This window comes from Vanessa atalanta, chromosome 13 (genome assembly GCF_905147765.1).
Source record: "Vanessa atalanta chromosome 13, ilVanAtal1.2, whole genome shotgun sequence".
Lineage (NCBI taxonomy): Eukaryota > Metazoa > Arthropoda > Insecta > Lepidoptera > Nymphalidae > Vanessa > Vanessa atalanta.
This window is the reverse complement of record NC_061883.1, coordinates 8113982-8135962: the sequence shown is the minus strand read 5'-3', so window position 1 is coordinate 8135962 and position 21981 is coordinate 8113982. Positions and strand designations below refer to the sequence as shown.

The window sequence follows — 21981 nt, the reverse complement described above, 5'->3', positions numbered from 1 at the left end:
CAGTCGAGGTAATTAAACATTAGATTCATACATCTTTTATTCTATCTACTATTTGCTGATAGCTCTACTATATAATATTGTAGTGAATATACTATGAACAGTTTTTGAACGTGAACGTGTTAAATGGCCCCAACCCATAATATATCTGACATGAAATTTCATGTTATCATACATTTCAAATGGCTTTAGGCTGCCATTCAGAATGTTTAGTGCAATATTTTGTATTGAAATTGACTGACATAGCCCCAGAAAAAATAATTTAATTTACTCTATAACATTTTGTTCAATAAACTTTTTTACTGGCCCTGCTTTTGCATGTATGAATGAAGTCAATCAACATTCAAAAGCAATTCCACGGCTAGGCATTGAAAAAGAAAGCTGATCTTATAGGCTCTCTCTTCGCATCCAACTCAACTCTTGATGACCGAGGAATGACACCACCAATAATCACGCGGTGTGATACAACGATGCCTGACGTAAAATTCCGGCAATGTACATTTCTAAAACATTTCTTTCCATCGCGTCAGAATTCCAAAATTCATCTACACAACCTCGAAATCCGGAAATCCACAATAGCACGATTTAAGGCATCATCTGTCTCGCACAACCACTTTGTATAACCAGTATATACCGGCAGTTTTTCCGAACCGATACGACCTGTGAACCTTCAAGAATAGATTCTACTTATTCATTATATATGCACAGCATGACCGTAACTTTGGTAACTGAGTATCACCGTTTGGTCGGTATCGATTAGGTGTCTCGGCACTGGACTGATAAATTTTACAACTTTATTTGTAGGACTATGTGGAGATTATATAATAGGCCTAGTACAAAGTACTAGTACTAGAAACAAAAAAAAATTGTTCTATTTAAGCTTTTTAGAGAAGTCCGATACAAAGTTAAGGAAACATTGTACGATACAAAAAAATAGCTAACTTATATTAAAATCATGAGAAATTTAGACTTTCACCGCTCTAGAACTTTTTTTATGCTTTAGAATAAGAAAAATCTTGAAAAAGATGCTCTAAATTTATTAAACCAAGTATTTTAGAAATCAGTTATTAACAAAAAATACATATTAAACAATTCTTCAAACTCTATTCTCCCTATCCCCCGGTACCATTCTCATCATGTGAATTTGCTCCGTTCTTGAGATATTTACAAAAAACTAATCTTATAATTCAAACCTTAAAATCTTATCAACAATTTAGAAACACAGTGGCCTTTCTCAAAAAAAACACTAGGGGGTTAGCCCGACAAGACCACATAGAGTCGAAGTTAAAGTAGTCAGATTTTCAATAAAAAGTCAAATCCCTACGAAAGGAAATATAAATATAATATATTGGCCGAGTGTCATTCAGGCCGCCGATTGAACAGCTAGTTAATTAAGCTACTTGCCTGCGACATATACATATACAGAGACGCGCTCCGATTAAGTCAAACTAAATACTGCATTTCGTGTATCTCGCGTGAGAACGGGCAAGCGGAAATGGCGCACACTCGTCGCGCTCTTACAAAATCATACGATATATTACGATACGATACTGAGTCTTCGTCATTGGTAGGAAAATCTACTATTTAATTTGGAATAAAATTTCTAAAATATTTTCAACCTTACTGTAAAACTATTAATTGGCTGAATGTAATTTTTTTTCATTATCAAATTGTATTTGTTTTTATTGGTAGAAGTGTAAGCATTTTCTTGGGCGAACTGTCTTTTTCTTGTTTACTTGTATTTCTTCTTTGGTAAGTATGTACTTATTTATTTCCTCTGGTCCAGGAAAACGAATCCTGACTTTGGTCTTAATTCACAGTGGTAGATTTCGCGAAACAATGATGTTCAATTTTACTCATCCTGCGACTGTTGGTTTTAGACGTCACACGGCGTTCTTTTCTCAAAAGTCGTCTACTTATAGCATTTGATAATATTATAATAGCAACTGATAACATAGCAATTTTTTATCTGAATACAAGTAAACAAGAAAAAATAAATAATGATCTTCAATACACGATTAGTTATTAAAAAGCATAATATAAGAACCAAATACTGTAAGAAAAAAAAACATGAATTTTTGTTTTCTTTAATTAATAAGAAAATAATATACAGATTTACTTTCATAACTCCTTTCCCAATATAAAAAGTTATGAAACTGAAATATGATCATATTCCATCTTCACTTAAATATATCAAAATTATAGTATAAAAATTATCAGGAAAAACTTTATGCTTTCGGACTGTTATAATATTGGTCTTAAATTTGAAGTCCAATGTGTTCCTCCATGTGTACCTTAGAAAGTGGAAAATTTGGTAGACCTTCAAAGATGGCACTAGCGGACTCCCATGGCCACATAACCCGATCGGAATACGCGCTTATCATATCTAGTTGCGCTTTATCTGGAATGTAATATTCACTGCGAGGTTTTCTGTCTGGACCGACACAATAGTAGTATTTGCAGCCACTTTTTTTTGAAATTCGAGCGATCCACGGTTCTAGAAAATAATTACTTAATATAGTGCATGTTAAGAAATTGATCTTTAAGAATTCGTACTTTTTTTGAATAATAATAATATAACCAGATATCACAACTATTTCAAAGATCAAGTTGGTAATATGATTATAATCATGACTCACCTTTTATTTCTTTTATGAATAGGAGAGACCCAATTTCATAGAACATGTCGTTCCTTTGTCCTCGTTTTGGTATGTCTACTGTCAATGCCTTTTTAGTTCTCTTCATAGCTCGATACTCTAAATTGGCTATAGCAGATGAAAAAGATTCCATATTGAAAAATCTTTTACACCTGATTGGAAGAGCCTGAGCATCATCTGGTTTCTCCAAAGCATTACAGAACAAATTACATTGATTGACACTGAAAAAGAATATATATATTTTTTTAATTACTATATTTAGGAAATATAAGCAGATAATTGTTCAAATAGTAAAATTGCAACCTAAGAACAGACCAATAAAAATATATGGACAATTAGAAAGATTAAAATTTCTAAGACTCGGAAAGTAATTATATTATTAATATTTTTCAATATTTAGAAAATTTTGTTTTGTTTTGTTTAAAATTATGATCTAACAAACCGTTCAGAAAGTGGCAACGCTGAAATATCTATACCACCGAGCACCATCGCATCAATAACGTGAAGTGCTTTACTGCGCATCTGTTTACCTCCCTGCCCGCGGTATTCTCTTGCAATCTAAGAAAGAAATAAATAATAAATAGCTGTGAATTTTCGATTAAAACAACTTGTGCCTAAATGTACTAACAAAAATAACTAACATAAAATTTAAAATTTCGGTTTGCGATTTAGCCTCTAGTTGCTCGAGTCTGAACAAACGAAGGTATACTCGCTATTACCTCATTCTCATAGCCCGATGATACGGCAATCCGACAAGGCCGGAGAGAACACAGCCATAGGACACAAAAGTGAGTCTTCCGGGGCACGGAAGTGCAAAACTAAGACTGCTAACTTCTCGACTTTGATACTAAGATTTTTCTATGGAAAAACCGAAATACTTTTTATTGGTCCGACCAGGAACTCGAACCCAGTACCAGCCCGTGTCTGGGGCCTTATGAGCCACATAACTAACGGGACAGTCAAAAAAATCCTATTAACCTTAATACCCATCTTACAACCAAATATACATCACATATAAAAATTTAAAATGTAAATGTCTTTTTTTTTTATTTTACTATTTAAAAAAGGTACCTCTCCATAAAGTAGAGTATTTGCTGGTAAAGTAATATGCAGATCAGCAATGATTCTCCAATTTGATCCCTCCAGCTGGTATACTTGTTTACCCCCACAGGCTAAAAACAAAATTTACTTTAAAATTATACAAATTATTTAAAAGAGTATGCCAAGTATGCATAACTTGATCTTTATGTATCATCAAAAATCAAATAAAAAACAATACACTATTTACCTATAAATATTCGTAGGTCTGAGTTATTTTTACCACTACTCAAGAAAGTGAAATGCCAGTCATACACATTAGCGAACATTGTTCGTAAGTCAGATGCTTGCTCTAGATATCTCGGTGGTCTATTGAGATAAGTATTTTTAAAAGAATAAGAACTGTGAATACCGTTCGTAATCTTTGATATGTTCAAGACATTTGTTAACGTGTCTTCAGGGCCACGGCGCTCTGGTTTCGTACGTACTTTATCAGGTAACTGAAAAAAATCATTAGCTCTTCGGTCATTTTTATTTTCAATTAAAAATAAAACCATTTTTGTATTCAATAATTAAAAACTTGTACAATCTACCTCGAGAAAGGTTCTATTCTAAATTGCAAATCAATCGGACCTATAGTTTCGGAGATCTCGTGATATGTGGTATTTTGCTTATACATTTTATTAGGTGGTAGGACTTTGTGCAAGCCCTATGGGTAGGTACCACCCACTATTATTATATTATTTATCGGATATTTTACCGCCAAACTGCAGTACTCAGTATTATTGTGTTCTGGTTTGAAGGGTGAGTGAGCCAGTGTAAATACAGGCACAAGGGCCATAATATCTTAGCCCCCAAGGTTGGTGGCGCATTGGTGAAGAAAGGAATGGTTAATAATTCTTACGGTGCCGTTGTCTATGGGCGGTGGTGACCACTTACCATCAGGTGGCCCATTTGATCGTCCACCAACCAAAATAAAAAAATAAAAGATTATATGCAGATTATCATATAAAATAAACATAACGGCTCTTACTTCCCATAGCTGCAAACATTTTTCTTTCATCTTAGCTTGACTCTCGTCTCTAAGAGTTTTGTCTTTACTAAATTCACCGATCTTTAACAAATTTTTGATTTGTCTTTCTCCAATTCTAAAAAAGCATTATAGTTTGTTGTTGTTTGAAACATTGAATGTTAAATAATAATATTTTTATTAATAGCACTACTATAGATTATCCAAATTAAATTGAGTATGTTAAAATAAGTTCATATTTAATTAACCAAAATAAATAGCAAAATGTACTATGATTAAAAGTCAATGTAAGTGAGTGAGCTCATAAGAGAATTTATAATATTTCACAAAAATATTGATTATTGATAATCAAAATACTTAACAGATTTATTATTTACATACATACAATTGCTCTTGTATATATACTCATAGAACTCTCTGTCTTCTTGAATAACTGACAAGGGAACCAACTCTGTAACATCGTCATCCCCTGATCGGCTATTCCATAATATTGAATTAACAGAAAACAAATGTTTCTCAGCTGATTCTGTACCCACTTTTTTCCACATACATATTAGATATCTCTCAGAGTTTGCTGGTCTTGAAGTTACAGGTTTAAGTATGCATACTGAAAATTAAAATATGCAAATTCAAGTGACTGTATTCTGATTCAGTGGAACTTAGAACAATATATGATAAAAGACATGCATTGTTTCACAAATTTTGATCAACATTTTATTACCTTTTTCAAAACTTCTATACATAATATAAATTAGTCCTACACTGAAGTGTGTGAAAATGTCAAACAACTTGACAACAAAATGACCACCAGTTCTTACAAGCATCAAGGCAGCAAGACATTGACACAAATACAATTGTTTTGATAATATTTCTTGTATATTTTCTTGACCTTCCACTGAAAAACCCTGTAAAAATTTATAATTTGACAATTAATGTTCCCATATCAATAACACTTATATAATTCAAGTTGCTTACCCCATCTGCCATCAGAAAGTGAACACCTATATCATCAGTTTGTTTTAAAACATAATCTTTTAAAGACGACAAATTAGCTGGATCAAAAATGTTGCCATCATTATTCACACCATAATATGTATTAAAAGTTTCTGGAGTTCCAGCATAAAAATCTGATAATTTAAAATCTTTAGAGCCTTTTAAGGTAAACCCAAAACCTGAAAAAACAAAAATACTGTTAACACAACAAGTAAAAACTAATGTTTGCAATCAATATACACTGCCATGTTAAAACCTTTTGCTCTCCATCCTTTTCTAAATAACACATATTCTGAAAACCCTCCTGGACCAGCACACACATCTGCAAAGTATAGTAAATCTTTTTTGTCAACTGCAGGCTCCCCATTTTGTTTCTTTGGATTTGTAAACATGAAGTCCAGCACTGCATCCATATTAGCCATTTTAACTGCAGCTCGGTTTAAAAATATCACAGAACCTATTGTCTCATATGGATTACTACGGGATCTAGCAGTTCTCATATCCTCTCCATCTAAGTTGTCAAATATTGTCTAAAAAAATATTCCCAATTAATTTAATATGTAACACATACACTACCATCCATAAGATTGGTAGCACATCTGTTTACAAGATCTCCATCACCCAACCTTTCTCTTGATGTATAAACTTGATGAAAAATTTCCTACATGCTTAGAAAATTTGTGGCAACTGAGATTGAGAGTGAATAAAAAAAGTTATGTGAATGTTGTTTAAATAAATACATTTCTAGAATGCCTAAGATAAGTGAGTATCTAATGACAGAAAAAGTTTATCATTTCAATGAAGTTAAACATTTTTTGCTTTTTTCTTATTATATGTTTAAGATATTTTTTTAATTACATTTTATCATATTACGTTTTTAATTATGTTTCAATATTCATAAAATTAGTATTGTTTTTATTTTACCTAGCTGCTTCCAAACGTTTGGACAGAAGTATATATACATTTTATGAAAAAATTATAAGTATTAGAAAAATATGATTACTTACTTTAGAGTTCAGAATTCCTTTTAATACTTGTGGATCAACAAAGTCAGTCTCATCCTCAATTGATAATTTTTTATGGCCTTTTTTTAACCACTTCTCTAAATCATCTCCATTGAGAGTCTCTTCTGATGAAACTGGCATCCACACCTACACAATTCAAATGTTACAAATACTATCACAATGATTATGAATATAAAAAGTTATTAAAATTTCTATTCACCACATCTTCCTTGGCCTCTGGAAGTGCATCATCTGATGACCATTTAAAATCTTGAGGAACATCTCCAACAACCGATGGTTTTAAGCCTAAGCCTCGTCTTCCTTTTTGCGTAGAAGCTTGCACAGGTTCAACCCTGCCATGTTCGAATTTACCTAATCCTTTGCCAGGTTTGTGACCCATGTTACTCATCAACCGTTTGGATATCTCAGAATAGCCACTGGTATATGTGTTGATGTCTTTATTATTTTCAGATGGTTTGTTGTAAAATGTGCTATCATTAGACATTTGGAAACTTTGCCGACCTGATCCCTCTTCACTATCATTTTCCTTAAATCCGGGTCGAAAGTCATCATATTGTTCACTGGGTGATGAACAATTTTCACTTAAACTGCTTCTACTTAATCTAGTCGCTCGTCCAGGGCTGTTTTCTGTATAGCTTAGTCTAATTTTATTGGATCTGTGACTATCACTTGCATATCTTTCAGTAAATTGTGTCTCTGGTGATTCTTCATCTGATTCTTGAATAACTAAAAATAAAGCGACAATAGTACAAATTAGAAATGTAAGTTTCTTTTTGTATATCACCAAGATAACTGTTACACTGATATGATTATAAATGTTGCACCTAACGTTATTTTAACCTTGGCTAAATACTAAAATACAATTGTTAATAGTTAATACACAATCCATCCATCGATCCAAACCGTAGTATTTTATTATTTAAATCGAACTACGTACTTGAACCGTGAGAGGTTGTTGAAGAAGCACCATACGTATCTGCGCGTGGACGTTTACAGGGCATGGAACTTTCATCGCTACTCGAGTCATCATCTGAGGGATCTATCAAATAAAAAAATATAATGTTATGATAACAACAATTATTTACACTAATGAAAATAAATGTGCATTACTACCTGAAAGATTCATGACTACTTGTTCTAGAAATCAATATTAAAAACCCTAACTAGTGACACGATATAGTTTTAAAAACAATTTTTGTTTAAAATTTTCCTCGTCAGTCTACTTGTATCATTTTAAAAAGTTTTCTTTTGTATTGCGAAAAGTGTAAGTACACACACCGTAAACAGTGTATTTTGATTTCAGTAAAATGTAAAACATAAATTGATACCGATTAAAAAACTGAAGTTGTATATTGTTGTGAATGTGAACGGGACACGAGTACAGACTATACAGAACACAGAGTAGATACCTAGTATAAGTGTATTATCTATGGTAAATACACTTATGAAACAGAAATTCTATACAGTAAAGACATGACTATATTTTTTTCATTTTAGTGTCGGTTTCATTGCCAATTTCAATAACTAAGAAACTAACTAATGATATAGGTTTTTTGGCCAACATGAGTAACGAAATTTAAGGATGATCGGTATCGAATCTCCCTCTCCAGACGACCTTTCCCTCCTCTCTATCTCCGAGTATACGGTTTTATAAAATATTTTAATAAAATATTTATAATATTTAATATATTTATTAATTATTATTTGTTAAGCTATATTACGGTTTTATATTATTATTAATTATTTTTGTTATTGTTTTAATTCACAGTGGATTTTTAATGTCAATTTTGTCATTGCCATTTAACCCGCATTGGAGCAGCGTGATGGAATATGCTCCAAACCTTTTCCTCAAAGGGAGAGGAGGCCTTTAGCCCAGCAGTGGGAAAATTTACAGGCTGCTAATACTAAAAAAAATTTTAATTATTTTCAAATGTTGTTAATTTATGATAGGCTGCCTAATAGTAAGAAATCACCCCTCCTATAACACCAAGCTACTATGATGCGCTTTGTAAATCTTCATCGGACAGCAGATATGTGTTGCTGAAATTTTAGGAAGATTGGTGGATTTTCATTATAGACTATAATAATAGGTTCAATACCCAATGAAAAATATTCAAAACCCAATTTATAAAAATAGATAATAAGTATGAACAAAACAAACTTGGAATGTACCCAAAATATAAAAGAAAGTAAACACATTTTTTTCTCGTTTGGAAAACATCATTACGCATTTCTCCCTTATGAAGTGGAGGGGTATAATATGGGACTCGCCGGCGCCAGGACGACACTAGTACACCGGAATACCCACCAAAAACCAGCTATACCCTCTCCGTCTTTTCAGCGGACGCCACAGGATCACTTTCGCATGCAACCGTGACACAGAAAGAAAGCGCCTGAGTGACAAACGTGTACTCAGTCCTCACACGGACACGTTTTATTAGTCATGGTATTAATGTTGTCATCGATTTAAAAGGTTTATCCAAGTAATGACTGAAACCTCTAAAATATTTATGGCTAAAAACTTTTATGCGAACTATAGTTAGATTAGGTTGTGGGCGTTGACGGTTTTCTAGACCCAAGACCACATAGAAAACTACCTACCTTTTCCTACGTCGACTCGGCTTGGATCGAACCCGGGATCCCGGAGTGGCGTACCCATGAAAACCAGTGTACACAATACTCGACCATGGAGGTCGTCAAATTAATATTATTACTCATTAAAAGTTCATATTTCGTTAAAGATGCTTGGATTTAAGCTCGAATTCTAGTGCATAACTGTTTGAGAAAAACAATGGACATAAAAAATATATATATAATTTTTTTTTGTATATCAATGGAATCAAGAACAAGATATTGTGGACCCTAACTTCATTCAAAAACTGTTTTGTTTTAAAAGAGTAACTATGCGAAGTTCTTTAAGCTGTATGCTGTTTTCCGAAACAATGGTTGGTGATTGAAATATTGTCTATTCAAAACTGCTTTATTGAAGTTTATGTTCTGGAAAAAAATGCATTTGGTTTGATTTGTATTAATCAATCATTGGAAACTTATATTAATAATGGTTTGTAATTTATAAAGATTATTACATATTGTTTGTCCCCATAATAACAATCAAAAAAATATTTTGCTATTTATTCTTATATTCATTAAAAAAGTTAAAGATTTAGTAATCTAATCTACCAAAAGCTTTTTTTTTTGTAAAACAATTTAATTGGTATAGCTGTAGGAAAAAGCATACATAACTAAAAGTTAGAAATAACTCGAAAAGGCATATACCTATACAACTATTATACTAAAAAAATATATTAAGATTTTCATAAGTCAATAGATCGACAGAGAATGAGTATGCTCATTAATATTAGTTATGGTTATGATAGTTGTAGGATACAAGAATTGATGAAATCAAGCATGATATATGGTTATCAGATTATGTTTTTGTAATAATTTTTTTTTTTAAAACAATGGCAAATGTTACTGCATGTATTAAAATGGTTAATATTTTTCGATATCTCTACTAATTATAAAATAAATATTTTTATACAATTTTTACTAATCAATGGAGTGATAAATGGGAAAGCTTTAAATGTATAATTCATTACAATTTTGTGTAAATTATCTGAAATATGATGGTGATTGATGAAGTTATCAGAAGAAATATGGCGATCAATAGTTAATATAAATATTTTATGTACCCCTTTTTTCTACCCTGCGAAGCCGGTGCTGGTAGCTAGTGCATAAGAAAACAGTATAAGAAAGAAAACAGCTAGATACGAATTTCAATCTCTTTACTTTTTAAGTAACCAAAAAGTATGTAATCACATTTTGGTATCTTGATAAAGAGCATTTATGGCAACAAAAAAACACCATGGATGGTAAAATCTTGATTGACAATGTCAATTTAATTTTTTCTTTGCAAAATTCAACCCCTCCCCCAACAATATCTAAAAGAGCCTTTCAGTATTTAATATTGATTTTTAATGATCCCTGATTTTTTATAACAAAAATATAAGTCGATAACATTTATTATTGGCAAATTTTGTTTGTTTTAAATAAAATTCCATTCAATTTTAAAATAAATGGCAAGCTAAAAGTATATTGACTGAGTGTTATCAATGCTTTATTTTGTTTAAAAATTACAACTAAGCAAATAAAATGTTCTAACAACAATGTCCAAGCAATCCACTCACCAAAAACCATATTACTATAATATCACTTAATATTTTGTCATGCTTAAAAAACCCTAAGTACTAAGGTACTTAACCCTTATATTTAATTAATCTTATGTTGATGGCACATTTGAAATTACTCTAAAGAAATAAAAATCTCTATTTGGTTATTACTTTAATAAAAATATGTTTTTGATCAAATCAGATGTTGCATCTTAACTGACACAGTCAAAACTGGAAATAGTCTAGGTTATAAAAACCAAACATGTACATTTTAATTATAATACCAACTTATTAGTATCTTACAATTAGGTATGTCAATTATCTATAATTAGGTGTAGTAAAACTTGTATCACTTTATTTCTTTTACATATGCATCTAGTTCTGCATCTAATTGTTCAGCTGTTGGAACTGGTCGCCTTCCACGTGGTGCTCCTCCACCACGACCTCCACGTCGCCCCCCTCCACGACCACCAGCACTACCACTTTGTGGCCTGTTTCCACCTCCTGTAATAGTACATAATTTTTTAGATATCAAAAAAAGCTTTAACTCGGTTCATAAAACTTTAAACAATTTTCAGTTACTTAAAATATTGTAAAATTATTTACCTCTATTTAAATTTCTTCGTATGGGTCCTCCACCAATGGTTGGCCTAGTTCTTTCTTCATTTCTAAATGTGTTAATTTCAGATGTGGCCAATTGAATGTTCATAGCACGTCCATCAAGTGGCACTCCATTATACTGTTTCATAGCTTTTAATGCATCAGCTCTTCTTTCAAATACAACATCAGCAGTACCTTTAAATTAAACAAAAATTTTGTATTTATAACTAAATAATTACTAAAATACTTTACATAAATTACTTAAGAAAAACATCACATATTTTAATTAATGAAGAAATCATTAATACCAACCTAATGATCTACCAGATCTATCGTAGTGAACAGCAGCACTTTTTAAAATGCCAAATTCGGAGAAAAGTTCCTGTATGTCAGAGTCGGAAACTCCAAAATCCAAATTTGAAACTAAAAGTTTAGTGGGCCCCATTGTGATTGGAGCACTCCTTTGTATCTTCCTATCATTGAAGTCATTGAACATGTCATGTTTCCAAGTGCTGTTAACATCACCCTGAAATAGGTTGTCCTTCATAGATCATGCCAACTGCCCGCTGCAGCTTCTTTGAGTATACACTCAAAATACTTAGCAAACTTTAGTTGTACATGTTCTATTACAATTCACAAAATTTATAAATCATATTCTAAATACATTTAAAAAATTGTATACAATGATAGACAAAACCAATTTTTAAAAACAACTGCAACATCAACAATTTATATGGAATCGTTATTATCACCACTGACACTGCACTTTTTTAAACTTTAACACAAGAAAGTTTTATCATCCACATTCAATACAACTCATTTATAGTTGTTGTCCGTGGGCCGTAGTCACCCATATACAATGACAGCTACTCGAAGAAAGGGTTGTTTGCAAATAAAGCCCCCATCCACAATACATTTAGTGGTAATATTGTGAAAAATCTTCAAAAATGTTGTCGCTGCTGGTGCTAACTGTCGATATTAAATCCGAGTCCCAAGAATAGAGCAGACGTCCAGTAAAATTTATTTAGAATACAAATAATGCCAAATATCTCCAAATATTAAAATATGAACGGGAGTGGAAGTTTAGAACGCCTTTAAGATTAATTAATAATAGTAAACGGTGGGTAAGCTAGGTATATTTTATGGAAGAGATGAACCAGACACGATGCACTTGACGCGTCATTTCACCACGTTGGTCCGCCATATTGCAAATTGTATAATCAACTTAATACTTTTATTCGATTTACCCTTGTGTAGTTAGCTGGCTTGGATACTCCACCACGATTTCGACCTCGTAACATACCACCCGTACGGGCATTACGAAATCCACCTCCGCCCCCACGAGTAGGTCTTTTTACATCAAATTTTCTTCCAGCTCCTCCACCACCAGTTTTTCCTTTTTTATTTGCTTTTATTATATCATCCAGAGCCATGTCGATTCTGTCCGCCATTTTAGGCCTAATGAAACAAATGAACGTACTAAAATGTTTAAAAACTTGCAGAGGTGAGTAAAATTAACTTTATCGATAAATTGACTTGACTAACGCGTCTCTTAACAATTGATTCACCATCACCAAAATGGAGTCTTACAAGGTGTTACCAGATAAATATAAAAAATTATGTTAGAATGTAATTGTATGAAAAAATAATGAATCCTTGTTAAAAATATATATTTATTGTACAACTTAGCATGTATGTGCTTATAAAAAAATAGTATGAACGGTTTTTTTAGTTTTTTTTTTACCGTAGGATTATTTTTTTATTGATCAACTTTGATTTGATGGCACAATTTTTTTTCTGGCAGCACATTTTAGTAATAATAAATGATAACAACTATTATAATGTCAATTTCGCTTTTCAAGTTTTCAAATTTCAAGTACAAATGCGAAGTGAAACACAGATTAAATTTTAGAACTATAGTTCTAATTACATATTTTTTATTAGATTTCATTAAGTGAAATTATTTTAAATAAAATTCTAAACAATTAGATAATGGCATTAAATAAATTTATGCATCCTCGTAACATTTATAAAATACCTCCTGATTTTTCAAATTTAGCCAAAAAGTACAAGGAGTTCTCTGAAGTTGCAAAAGTGGTAATTTAATTGTTTATTGTTATAAAAATAGAATTCTCCGTTATTACTTTATTTTTCATTTAATTAAATTTTTACAATTTTAGGACATTACGGGAAAAGTGAGCATTGACTTCAAAGACCCACATGCATTGAGGGTTTTAACCAAGTGTTTGTTAAAGTCTGACTTTAACCTTGACGTAAATATTCCTGAAGATCGTCTGGTACCAACACTTCCTTTGAGACTCAATTACATTTTATGGATTGAAGATTTATTGATTGCAATAAATAAAAATAATTCTGTATCAGGCATTGATATTGGTATGTTAATCACAATATGAACATTGAACATAATAAGAAAACAGTGCAATTATATCTTTAATTGCCTTGAGTCAAAGCTTATTTTACTTGATTATATATATAGTATGTTTTGTGATTTTGAAGGAACTGGGGCATGTGCTATATATCCTTTATTGGCTGTTGTGAAAAATAAATGGTACATGCTTGGAACAGAAACAGATGAAGCAAGTCTAATGAAAGCAAAAGATAATATTGAAAGGAATAAGTTACAACATCTTATTAAATGTATGTGTCATAATTAATCACTTGATTTAACTTTAATTTTTATTGATATTAATTTATTATTCCAGTATGATGTTTTTACAATAATATTTTTTTAGTATATATTTTTTCCCATTTCATTTTATGAAGAATGATATATTTTATAAGAAATGATACAACATAATAGGTTATCTGATGTTACGTGAAAGCCATATATATATATATATATATATATATATATATATATATATATATGTATGTATGTATAGGCCATATTGGTATTTTGTATTTATTTTGCAATGTTTTCATATTAATAGAACTCAATAATTCACCTATGATTTTCACTTATTGGTTAACACATATATTTTATGAAGTATGGAACTGTAAGAATGTCTGTTAGTATTTCTTATAGAATTATTCTACCTCCACATGTTATCACCAATCAGTTTTGGCGAGTATTTAATTTTTCAGTAGCAAACAGTGACATGCAGAATAATAATGATTGCAGTGAAAAAGAACATGTCAACATCAATATTTGAATGTGTGTTTATGGATGACAACGACCAAGTTTTTGATTTTTGTATGTGCAATCCACCCTTCTATACAAATATACAAGAGTTATTGGAATCTCGTAGCCCGGCCAGGTAAATTGTTCTAACATAGTATTAAGCTCTCAAGAATATGGCTAAAAATAGTAATTTATTTATTTGTTCAACATCAATAAAACATTGAAATAATTTAAATTTTATATATTGCAACCTATATATATTTTAGACCTGCACCGAAAAATGGCTTTACTGGATCTCCACATGAACTTATAACTGAAGGTGGCGAACTGCAATTTTGTAGGAAAATTATTGCAGAAAGTAAGATTTATAAGGATAGAATACTGTAAGAAAACTTAAATAATACAGTTAGTGTGGTCTATTTGGAAATGAAATTACAAAGATAATTAATTCATGATTTTATTATCCCAGAATATTTACAACAATGGTTGGTCACAAGTATAATTTGAAAGAGCTTATATTAGACTTGAAAGCGGAAAGCATCGAGCACACAACAACTGAATTTTGCCAAGGGCGTGTGACAAGATGGGGCTTAGCTTGGACATATAAAGATTATCACTTTTCTAATTTAGGTATGTTTGTTCAAGTTAACTTTAAAATTTATAATTTTAAAAGATTTATTATGACATTATATATTATTCTATATGCATAAATATTATGAAAGTTTTTAAAAAAGTCGGAACTGGGACCCGGCCACGCAAGCGGCGCTCTAAAATTGGCGATTTAGAGAAATTGGCCACCAGAAGCGCATGTGAAACCCAAAGTGTTGCTTATACTATATCTCAATATCGACACGCGATATTGGCACATTTATCTATATGTGCACCCACACCATTCATAAAAGACCAACAACCCTTTCCAGCCATGTCATCTTTCACACAATCCATCTTTCTTTTCTTTGGTAGCCCTCTTCATCTATATCCATCCATGCCCATACCATGACAGTCGGCTTCCACATAACTTCTCGGTTATTTGTACCATTTTCAGACTTCCTCTTTATATGTAATCAGCACTTCCAACGGACAGTCACAAAAAAAAAGAAGACTTTTTCCGGTCGCTATGTTTGTACAATTTTGTGTAGACTTCACGATTCGCGGCAACCAGAAATTTGGGCTGGGTTTCTTTATATATCTAAGCTACTGAATTTATTTTTCCTTGGCACCTCAGTTCTCGATGGTGTAGGTGGAGTATATACTTGGGAATATACTATTAAAATCTCCGATTAAATTAATCTATATATTAATTTGTAGATAGTAGGTATCACCTTATAATATTTAATTGATTTAAAAAAAAACATCTTTATCTCCTAATAATTTATTTATATTGTTTTTAGTTGTACCAAAGCCTAAATCTCGGAAGAAGAATGCACCAATAGTTGTAACATTACCAGACTTACCAGGTTTTGAGAATGATATAAATAATTGTCTAGAAAAAATAAAAGGAATACTATTAGATTTAAAAATTATGTTTAAAGTTATTAACAAAAGACGAAACGAAATAACCCTAAGTATTATTGCATATAATAATACTTGGTCTAACCAACGGCGGAAACGACGACTTTCAAAACAATCATCGGAAATCCAAAGTAAACAACCTAAACAAGATTTAGAAATACAAGAACCGCATGTAAATGAAAAATTAAATCATAAAGATATTTCAAATGAGGAACAAATTTCTGCTTTGAAACATACAGAAGTTGCAGAAGAAATAATTTCTAAACCGTCATGTATAAACAAAGATAAACAAGAAATTATTGTTCATGGTATTATGAAATTATTTATGAAAGACAATCGCCCAAATGTCGAATTGGAATATTTGAATGGAAAAGCTGGAAAAGAAGGATTACATCAAGTAATACAGTATATAAAAAACAATTGGAAATAAATGTTTATAAAGACAAGTCTTGCTTTATTTAATGCAATATTTACTGTTACGCAAAATATATTATAGAAAAATAAATATTCGACATCATTTTTCTGTGCAGACGAATTACTTGATTATTTACCAATTTTTAATAGTTTTTTTACTTTTCGTGATTTTGCTGAATGACTGACTGACTGACTTGCCTATAAATTGAAAATGATTCTGCATATTGTTGATTATTGGACTCCTGTTTATATCACTTACATATCAACAACTCTATTAATGACAGCCTGATAAAAATCCTTAAAACTCATTCTTACTGGAAGCGAAGCTCTTTCCCGCTTCAGCGATTTTAATCGATTAATACGTTTAAAAACCAAGGAAGGTGACGACCCAAGAAACGATGGATGGATTGTGTGAAAGACGATATGATTCGAAAGAATACTACTTGTGAGATGACGAATTGTACAGCATGTCTTCTTCTTCCACAAAGAATTATGGAAGAAGAAGACATGCTGCGCCGACCCCAAGTAAAATTGGGATAAGGGCAGGAGGATGGTTGGATGACGTTTAAAAACCAAGTCAAGGCGTATATTATTAAATCCATTATGGATACTCAAAGCGTGTGATTTTCTTTAGTTTTTATTAACACAATTATACCTGTCTTTATATTTAAAAAAATATGATGAATTTATATTAAATATTTTTATAACTATATAGTTATTTCTTCATTATTTTCTTTACATTGTTTCACTAATTATTTTCACTATTTCACTAATTTCATTATTTTCTTGACACTTTAGGTGTACAATAGAGAATATTATATTCTATTCTATTCATATTTTTCATAGAAAGAAACAATAAATCATACTGGAGAAACAAAATACACAAACTTATCAATTCAATTCAATTCTTAGTTGTGCCACCACAAACTTATCATGACATAAATTTGATTAATTACCTCTTTTTTAACTTTGAAACATTATAGTATGTTATATTTTAATAGTTAATTACATTATAAAGATAAATCTACTTTCAATTTGGAAATAAATATATATAATATATTTTTTATTATATTTTATATATTTTGAATTTAGTATAATATAACTCGTGCTATATATATCACACCATACAAAAGCTATTTTAAAATAATTAATTTTTCAATTTTATGAATAGTCCGACCTTCATCTTTGCAGTCATTAAATCACTCATAACTGTGTAGGTTGTATGATATAGTACCTTTGCCGTCTCAAAAAATAATGAAATTTTAGGCTTAAAATAACAAAAATGTCATAACAATATGTCAATTTTCGCGCGTATTTGACGCATCCTATACTGTGTACGCCGTTACTGTAACAAATTTCTTCAAATAAATTGTTTAATTTGTTGGTGTTCATTTTTAGTACAATTCTTAGAGATCATCTTTTAAAACAAGTCTATGTATACGTACTTTTTGTATTGTTCTATGTTTCGGGATACCGTAAAGGTATTTTATAATTTACTTAAGTAATAATGGAATTTTGAATAACCCTAAGACTAAAAATTTTCATAAAATTATTAATATCGAATATTAAGGAAAGTTGTCAACAAAAATGAACAATAGTGTTGGTACAAATCGAAATGCGGATGAGAATGAAACTAAAGAGGGTAAAACCATGACTCTTCTTATTTAATAGAATCCAATAATTGTGAAGTGCGAATTGACTTAACTTTAAATGCATTATATATATTTTAGTCAGGCGAGGTACTAAAGAAAAAATTAAAACGGATAGCAGAGAAAATTCAACAAGTAGAAAAAAAATAAAGTTGAATAATAGAAATGAGACTGAAGACAATAGGTATGTTGAAAATTAATTGCTGTGCGTTAAATAAATAGTACTGTTTTCAATCTTAATAAACAGTATCGATTTTTAGTAAACCTAAGAGAAAGCTGCTTGAATTGGAAACAGATCCATCAATATTACAAAGACGACAAAAGCAGATAGATTATGGCAAAAATACTGTTGGTTATCACAGCTATTTACAGCAAGTTCCTATGTAAGTAAAAGACTATCCTTAGTGTTTTGTTAGTTAAGCTTACTTAATTCCCAATCCACATCTATTATGTATAGATTATAAACTTAGCTGTAAATAAATAATGTTTATACTAGTGTGTTATCCACAATCTACACATTTAATCGATAGCTTTTTAGGAATTTCGTAACCTATGACAGGTTTTGTTTTGATTTAATTTCATTGTAAACTGATGTATGTTCTCACATTTTCTTCTTAATTGATTAACTGTATAGATTATTTGGAATATTTATATAAAACAAAATGAGTAATTGTTATTTTATAATTTAATAACAACTTTCAGGGATAAACGCACAAAAGATGACCCAAAAACGCCAGATAAGTATACAAAATATAGTAGAAGATCTTGGGATATGTTAATAAAAATGTGGAGAAAAAAGCTACATCAGTATGATACTGGAGATAAAAAGGAGCCTAACATGGAATCTGATGAAGATACAGATTCATAGTTAAATTTGTTTTCAAAAAAATAAATGATTAATATGTATTCAATTTATTTCTATTACCATATTAATGCTCACATTTCCTATTCTATAAGTTTTAGTGATTATACATAAAAACAAATATACATGTGACATAATTTTATTAAATAAAGTTTTAAACAGTTGGTAATTCAATTCTATTCAAAATATCCTTTGCTTGTTTCAGAAGTGGATTATTCTTTCCATCTAAAGCAAAGCTTTGTAATTTTTCCATATATTCTTCTATGTTACTTTCTGAAGCACCAGTAGGACCTCCTGGAATGTTTATTATGATTATAATGTATAATTTAATTAGCAACATAGGCTAAATATTTATAAGAATGCTTTTTAACATAACCTTACTAAAGCCTATTCCAATTGAAGTAGGAATAAAGATATAAAGGACAAACCTTCTATTGACTTATGTGCAATTTGCTAATAGCTCTGCTATATTGTGCACTACTAAGAGTTTATGATTATTATATCTTTATTTATAATACAACACTATTACACTTAACTACTTATATCCACTTCAATTTTACTTCCAAAATTCTGATAACAGTTTCATTAATGTTCAAAACACATAACATATACATAGTGAATATCATATATTATTCAAGACAAATCGACCAATGATATTAATTCAATTTACGGTCAAATGTTGTGTATTTGGCTTTTTCTTGTTATAGTTAGAATAATGTTTTATAAAATATAGTAATAATACCTTGCAAAGGTAATACAACTGATTGTAACGCTTGGCTCAAAGTAGATACAAGGGCCCGACGGTGTGCTACAAGAGCTGCTGTTCTCTCAGCTGCTGCTGCAGTTTCCGCACGAAGTCTTGCAGTTGCGGCGCTGACTTCCTCAGCATGACGTTGCAAAATAGCATTCTAAAAGTAGGCTTACTTTAACATTATAGAATGAAAACAGATAAATTTAGCTACCACATTATGTTTCAAACTGAAACAAATAAGTCCTACATGTTACTCATTTTGTATAAAGTATTAATTTAAATCTTTTAACTGTTGTATGATGAGGAAGACTCCCAATGTTTTAAAATTGACTTTATTTTTTATTTTTACAGTATTTCTTTTCTTTTTTCAATGCTTTTTAATTTTAAGTTGTTCAAATAAAATGTCAATATCAAAGTAAAAGTGATTTCTAATATCTATAATTTCTTATTTTTGGCATATTACATGGCAAAAAAAACAAAAGGCAAACTACTGATGTAAAGATTTGTACTAATGTATTTTTCACCTGTTGTTCATAATCAGAATTTGCTTTTCTTAATTGACGAAGTTCTGTTTCTCTTAATTTGTTATGATGTAAGAATTGGTCTGTAAATATAGGAATATCTGTGTCACCGGGTATTTCTTCTCCCTGTGAAAAGTAAATTTATTATTAGAAATGTGATTATAAGAAAGTTTAGTTAAATTACATGGTAATGATACTTACAGATGCAGGTGTTATACAAGGCCTCGGACGAGGTGGTGTTTGTTGCCTTGGTAAACATGTTACTGGGACAGCAGCTATATTACCAACAATACTTTGTTCTGGTGTTTGTGTAGCCGCACCTCAATAAATAATAATAGCATATTTAAACAATGTGAAGGTAATGATCATTTTTCTATTGCTATTTCTTTATTCTATCGCTTAAGGTATTTGCAGAATATGCTTGTTATTTTACATACTTGAAAAATTCTGAATTAATCTATTTACATATTTACCTGTATTATTCAAATTAGTATCATTATTTGTGTTTGGTTTAATTTTTTTAGTGGTGGTATTGGAGTCCTTCTGTTCCATTTGCTGCCTTCTAAATTCTTTGTATGCATCAGTTTTCTTGTATTCTGCCCATTCTTTTATATATCTGTTAAGAAGTAAGAATATGTTAATAATATTTTTAATTTATTGAAAATTATGTGTATCCTAACAATAGTTTACCGTTCTTTATCTTGGTCAGCTGCATCAAGGTATTGTTGTTTTTCTTCAGATGGAAGCTTACTCCATTCACTAGCCAACTGTCTAGTTAATTCAGCAAAACCTAACTCTGGTTGCTCAGCACGCAATTGATCACGCCTTTCATTCAGAAATCGTACATATCCTTAAACATTTAAATTACATTTGTTATAAGTCTTTACTTATTACTTCATCAAATCTCGTGGAAAAAAATTGAATATATGGATATTAAGTTGTAGTATGTATCTGACATTCATTGTTATGGTAAATAAATGGAACACTTTACAATTTTTCATTTTTAAGAGACACAATTTCTTCTGAATACAGTTTATTTAATAATTACCAGTAAGAGGTTGTCGCGGCGCGGTTACATCGCGAGGTATCTTTGGCTTTCGCTTTTTAGGTTTTTTTGGAGATGGTTTTTGAACATCCTTTGAGTTTACAGATTGAGTGCCAATATCATTATCGTTTCCATTTGTTGTTGCGAGTAGCGCTGAATTGGGGTCCTGTTCTACGTTTAACGGTTTTGGTAACTCTTCAAGTTTAACAGATTGTTGTTCTGCAGACTGGGCAGCGTCCACCTCCATGGTAATCTTTTATTAGTTTGTTGTCACTACTTCAAAGTTAAAGTTCACTTTTTTTAAGCTGATTTATCAATTATCAATTTTACTTACTAAAAAGTAAAGGTAACTAATAATATTTTTAATTTAGGAAATACTTAAATATTCTTATATTATACTGAAAGTAAATTTTATTCAATAAAAAGTAAAGTGTAAACGATACAATCGTCAATCACAGAGTTACAGTAATACTAAAAGATAGCGGAAACCATAGACAAATTTTACTCTGACAAGTCATACAATCGGTTTTTTCTTTGACGGTGGATACTATGAATGATCTGTGGTTAACAGAGCTG

General features: G+C 30.8%; 5 protein-coding genes across 7 annotated transcripts; 2 read left to right on the top strand and 3 right to left on the bottom strand.

The window, feature by feature from the left end:
• Positions 1 to 2070: 2070 nt before the first annotated feature.
• LOC125068383 (cap-specific mRNA (nucleoside-2'-O-)-methyltransferase 1) lies at positions 2071 to 8118 on the bottom strand. The gene is made up of 14 exons (XM_047677481.1): positions 7854 to 8118; positions 7678 to 7779; positions 6940 to 7466; positions 6723 to 6866; positions 5972 to 6245; positions 5698 to 5894; positions 5444 to 5627; positions 5104 to 5329; positions 4726 to 4840; positions 3943 to 4192; positions 3726 to 3826; positions 3097 to 3212; positions 2637 to 2875; positions 2071 to 2494 (listed from the first exon to the last, which is right to left on the bottom strand). Exons 1-14 carry the CDS (start codon positions 7864 to 7866, stop codon positions 2256 to 2258), a joined length of 2727 nt encoding a protein of 908 aa, XP_047533437.1. The 5' UTR covers positions 7867 to 8118; the 3' UTR covers positions 2071 to 2255.
• A 2950-nt stretch (positions 8119 to 11068) lies between these two features.
• LOC125068407 (THO complex subunit 4) lies at positions 11069 to 13092 on the bottom strand. Of its 2 annotated transcripts, none has more exons than XM_047677514.1 (4): positions 12757 to 13092; positions 11822 to 12050; positions 11516 to 11704; positions 11069 to 11413 (listed from the first exon to the last, which is right to left on the bottom strand). In XM_047677514.1, exons 1-4 carry the CDS (start codon positions 12958 to 12960, stop codon positions 11259 to 11261), a joined length of 777 nt encoding a protein of 258 aa, XP_047533470.1. In that variant the 5' UTR covers positions 12961 to 13092; the 3' UTR covers positions 11069 to 11258. The 2 variants fall into 2 exon arrangements, with proteins under 2 accessions (XP_047533470.1, XP_047533471.1); XM_047677515.1 differs by having other exon boundaries at positions 11822 to 12035.
• A 257-nt stretch (positions 13093 to 13349) lies between these two features.
• On the top strand, positions 13350 to 16609 carry LOC125068193 (U6 small nuclear RNA (adenine-(43)-N(6))-methyltransferase). Its single transcript, XM_047677243.1, has 7 exons — positions 13350 to 13606; positions 13690 to 13903; positions 14027 to 14167; positions 14652 to 14787; positions 14918 to 15034; positions 15121 to 15281; positions 16043 to 16609. Exons 1-7 carry the CDS (start codon positions 13502 to 13504, stop codon positions 16591 to 16593), a joined length of 1425 nt encoding a protein of 474 aa, XP_047533199.1. The 5' UTR covers positions 13350 to 13501; the 3' UTR covers positions 16594 to 16609.
• Positions 16610 to 17880: 1271 nt separating this feature from the next.
• LOC125068158 (histone RNA hairpin-binding protein) lies at positions 17881 to 19132 on the top strand. Its single transcript, XM_047677193.1, has 4 exons — positions 17881 to 18219; positions 18308 to 18410; positions 18487 to 18609; positions 18929 to 19132. Exons 1-4 carry the CDS (start codon positions 18165 to 18167, stop codon positions 19092 to 19094), a joined length of 447 nt encoding a protein of 148 aa, XP_047533149.1. The 5' UTR covers positions 17881 to 18164; the 3' UTR covers positions 19095 to 19132.
• A 79-nt stretch (positions 19133 to 19211) lies between these two features.
• LOC125068157 (high mobility group protein 20A) lies at positions 19212 to 21869 on the bottom strand. Of its 2 annotated transcripts, XM_047677191.1 has the most exons (8): positions 21745 to 21814; positions 21409 to 21710; positions 21051 to 21210; positions 20834 to 20976; positions 20562 to 20680; positions 20364 to 20486; positions 19831 to 19996; positions 19212 to 19382 (listed from the first exon to the last, which is right to left on the bottom strand). In XM_047677191.1, exons 2-8 carry the CDS (start codon positions 21650 to 21652, stop codon positions 19243 to 19245), a joined length of 1095 nt encoding a protein of 364 aa, XP_047533147.1. In that variant the 5' UTR covers positions 21653 to 21710; positions 21745 to 21814; the 3' UTR covers positions 19212 to 19242. The 2 variants fall into 2 exon arrangements, with proteins under 2 accessions (XP_047533147.1, XP_047533146.1); XM_047677190.1 differs by having other exon boundaries at positions 21409 to 21869.
• Positions 21870 to 21981: the final 112 nt, after the last annotated feature.

Bases quoted from the DNA above. Each gene is read 5' to 3' on its own strand.
- LOC125068383 (XM_047677481.1), bottom strand. The intron at 4,841-5,103 runs GTATGTAAATAA...ATGCTTTTTTAG, and splicing joins ATATACAAGAGCAATTGTAT to AATTGGAGAAAGACAAATCA. The intron at 4,193-4,725 runs GTAAGAGCCGTT...GATTTTTTTCAG, and splicing joins AATGTTTGCAGCTATGGGAA to TTACCTGATAAAGTACGTAC.
- LOC125068407 (XM_047677514.1), bottom strand. From the start codon at position 12,960: ATGGCGGACAGAATCGACATGGCTCTGGATGATATAATAAAAGCAAAT. The intron at 12,051-12,756 runs GTAAATCGAATA...TGATCTATGAAG, and splicing joins AGCCAGCTAACTACACAAGG to GACAACCTATTTCAGGGTGA. The intron at 11,414-11,515 runs GTAAATAATTTT...GTACTATTACAG, and splicing joins ACGAAGAAATTTAAATAGAG to GAGGTGGAAACAGGCCACAA.
- LOC125068193 (XM_047677243.1), top strand. From the start codon at position 13,502: ATGGCATTAAATAAATTTATGCATCCTCGTAACATTTATAAAATACCT. The intron at 13,607-13,689 runs GTAATTTAATTG...TTACAATTTTAG, and splicing joins TCTCTGAAGTTGCAAAAGTG to GACATTACGGGAAAAGTGAG. The intron at 14,168-14,651 runs GTATGTGTCATA...TAATGATTGCAG, and splicing joins GTTACAACATCTTATTAAAT to TGAAAAAGAACATGTCAACA.
- LOC125068158 (XM_047677193.1), top strand. From the start codon at position 18,165: ATGAACAATAGTGTTGGTACAAATCGAAATGCGGATGAGAATGAAACT. The intron at 18,411-18,486 runs GTATGTTGAAAA...ATCGATTTTTAG, and splicing joins AATGAGACTGAAGACAATAG to TAAACCTAAGAGAAAGCTGC. The intron at 18,610-18,928 runs GTAAGTAAAAGA...AACAACTTTCAG, and splicing joins TATTTACAGCAAGTTCCTAT to GGATAAACGCACAAAAGATG.
- LOC125068157 (XM_047677190.1), bottom strand. From the start codon at position 21,652: ATGGAGGTGGACGCTGCCCAGTCTGCAGAACAACAATCTGTTAAACTT. The intron at 20,681-20,833 runs GTAAATATGTAA...TTATTTATTGAG, and splicing joins TACTAATTTGAATAATACAG to GTGCGGCTACACAAACACCA. The intron at 20,487-20,561 runs GTAAGTATCATT...TACTTTTCACAG, and splicing joins CTTGTATAACACCTGCATCT to GGAGAAGAAATACCCGGTGA.